The sequence below is a fragment of the Nannospalax galili genome, unplaced genomic scaffold, assembly GCF_000622305.1.
Source record: "Nannospalax galili isolate Female #2095 unplaced genomic scaffold, S.galili_v1.0 scaffold139, whole genome shotgun sequence".
Taxonomy (NCBI): Eukaryota; Metazoa; Chordata; class Mammalia; order Rodentia; family Spalacidae; genus Nannospalax; species Nannospalax galili.
Genome location: NW_008345884.1, coordinates 5902205 through 5905319, shown reverse-complemented (window position 1 = coordinate 5905319; position 3115 = coordinate 5902205). Strand labels below are relative to the sequence as shown.

The 3115-nt window shown below is 39.8% G+C and overlaps 1 protein-coding gene across 1 annotated transcript in view; it reads left to right on the top strand.

Moving 5' to 3' along the window:
- Positions 1-454, top strand: part of Mroh2b (maestro heat like repeat family member 2B) — a 98878-nt gene extending 98424 nt beyond the window's left edge. Inside the window, exon 42 of the mRNA XM_008842125.1 lies at positions 348-454. Coding sequence (XP_008840347.1) covers positions 348-454 — 107 coding nt within the window. The remainder of the gene's footprint in view (positions 1-347) is intronic.
- Positions 455-3115: the final 2661 nt, after the last annotated feature.

Below are 3115 nucleotides of genomic sequence, written 5' to 3'. Positions count from 1 at the left end.
CCTCCTCCTCCTTCTGCTCCTCCTCTTCCTCTTTCCCTTCTCCCTCCCGCCCCTTTCTCTTCCTTCTCTTTCTCTTCTTTCTAACCCCCCTTTCCTGGGAACTGAAGCTTACAATTGTTAAACACACACTCAACCACAAAACCACATCCACAGTCCTTCATTCTTTATTTCCTTGTTGAAATAGTTCCTTGACTTTTAGAGTAGAAGGTGAGCATTGACCTGGGCCCCACACAGGACTGGCCTGTATAACACTGCTGTGCTCCACTGACTGGGCCTTGGCTTGGGTTGCTTTTCCTACTAGGCTCTGACTCTCTTTGTTCATGTAACATTGCTATTCTTTATCTCAGGCCTACAAGCACTTCGGCAGGACCCCTGTATCAGTGTCCAAAGAGCAGCTGAAGCTACCTTACAGACCCTCCTGAGACAATGTAAAGGGAACAGTATCCCATTGTAAACCATCAAGAAGTAAACTGCTAGGCTTTTTCTAAAATTGACTCCTGTCTCTGCACTACAAACTCACAAATTTACAAGCATCTTGAGGGCAGACACTGTGCCTAGGATGAGACTCTTGCAGTGACATATTCCTGACTTTCCAGACTCTTCCTGGTGTCTTCCATTAATAAGAGGTAAATCCAATAAATCCACTTCAGGGACAGCCTGTTGTTGATTGGTGATGGCTACATAGCTTTGCATATGTTAGTCCCTCCTCTTGAGAACGTTCCTTTCCAAGAGACATCAAAAAGTGACATAGCCTAACACACTCACACTGCCAGTAAGAAGAGGGCTACTGCTGTTTTCCACACATAGCCTTTTAATATCTTTGTCAGCCTTGATTGCTATCCACACTCTTCTCTTTCTAAAATACCATCACATGATAAACTTTAACCTGTCTATTATCTGCTAGGTTGTAATTTCTACATCTAGACTATGCTAGGTAGTTTCCTACAAAAGCCCTTGCTGGCAATCTTCTAAATCATATGATTATTTCCTTTTCCATTTTTATCCTACAACATAGCATGCATTTTTGTGCATATGCCTTGCATCAGCAAGGAACACATATGTGCTAGCATTCTTCATATATTGGATGTCCCTGCAAATTCCTACTACTTCCATTCTAATAGCTTCACCTTTAAACTCTTTGAGGAAATGTCTTTTATTCCTATAAAACCTAGAGACAAAAGTAGTCTTTTGGGTGGATTCTGGACCTAAATCCCTTTATTCATTCACTTAAACACTCATTGCATGCCTACAATTTTGATGGCATTCTTATAGCCACTGGGACCACAGTGAGAGAAAATAGAAAAATGCTCCAATGGAGCTTATATTTTGTGCAATCTTTGTATATATTCTAGAGGAGGGAGCCAGCTGCCAATATAGCTTCCAATGATCCTGGGTCCTAGCGCTCAAGTCCCTGTATAGGACTGGCCTGTGCAATCAATAGAACGTTTCAGACATGATGGGCTGTGACTTCTAAGACAGGGTCATAAAATATATTGGGCACTCCTAAATCATTCACTCTGCAGAAGCAGCACAATCTAATGAGAGCTCTATGCCAGAACCAAGCTAAGATACTCCAAAATTCCTGAGCCACAAAGCTATATGAGATAATAAATCTTTGGTGTTTTAAGCCAGTAAGTTTTGAGGGTAATTTGTTATGCACCAATAGGTAACTATTGCACAGAAGATCTATGATTCCACCAAAATGGTTTGTAAAGTTTTATGTATAATTGTGTAGGTGGACTATCTGGGTAATGGCCTTCATTAAATTCTTAATGGAGTCACAAACTACTCCCAAGTATAACATATATGAAACAGAGCAAGAAAAAGAAGACAGGAATGTGGGTTTAATTGACCTCTTTTGGCAGGTTATTTTAAATCAAACAACTTTTCAAAATCCAGTGAAACTTTCTTCACTGATGAAATATTTTTTTCTTTCTATACTAAACTGATGTGATATCCCACTAGCCACATGCAGCAACTGAACACTTGAAAACTGGTTTGCATATCTGAGAAATTAAACTTCCATTTTGTTCAGCCTCAATTTTAATTGAGTATCCACATATAGTTAGCCATTATAACACTGTACTGGATAGCTTCAGAATGTAAGATGAGGGATCCTTAATACAATTTGGTTTGAGCTGGGTATGGCGGTGCATGCCTGTAATCCCATTGCTCAGAAGGTAGAGGCAGGAGAATCAGGAGTTCAAGGTCATCTACAGCTACATATCAAGTTCAATGCTAATCAGAGATATATGAGACCCTGTCATTTAAGAAGTAATAATAATGGTTTCAGCCACATTAGAACTATAGGTAATCTTCAATAAAAGTATAAGTTTGACACAGCACCTTTTCTAATAATCCTTTATATATCCCAACAACACTGCACTTAGACTGACCCCCAGAACAAACCACAGTCAGAAAAACTTCGTTCTTTTCCTCTATAACGCTTTCCACTAATCTCCCCCAGCTGCTGTAATTTCCCCCAGATAGTTACCACCAGTATTCCCTGCCAAGTGTTCTTGGTTCTCCCAAGACCACTGTATGCTTCTTCCCAAGAGTTTAAATATAAGGATGTTCCCCATGAGAAGAAGAAGAGACAAGTCGTTGCTGATCTCAGGGAATTAGTCACAGAGGAAACAGTTGTTGACAACAAATGCTCTCTTGAAGAAGCTACAGATCCTTTTCAGCTTCACTCCTGTTCCTGTTGTCTGCCTCACTATTATTGGCACACGTAATTGCTTCTCAACTCATGTTTGTTTAGGATGGAGATTCTACAATGTTCAAAGACTGCCCAAAATGTGTAGCATTGCTTTTGGAGGCTATGAATCACACTATTTTGCAACTCTCTGTACTGCCCTTGAACCCAAGAATGATAGCCAGTGTTCTGCTGGTAAATTATGGATGTTTAATTTGGCTGACCCTGCTATGAAGGCAGTTTTATCAGAATAGAAAACAAAGATTACAGATGGGAAGAAACAAATAGACTTCCAGTGAAAGAAGCCAGAGGAGTTGCTTAACTGGAATTGTCCCTGCATTGCCATAATTTCAAAATATAAAATACAAATGAAGCATTTCTTCTGAACTCCTCAACAGATTCTGAAATTGCAGTAAATAG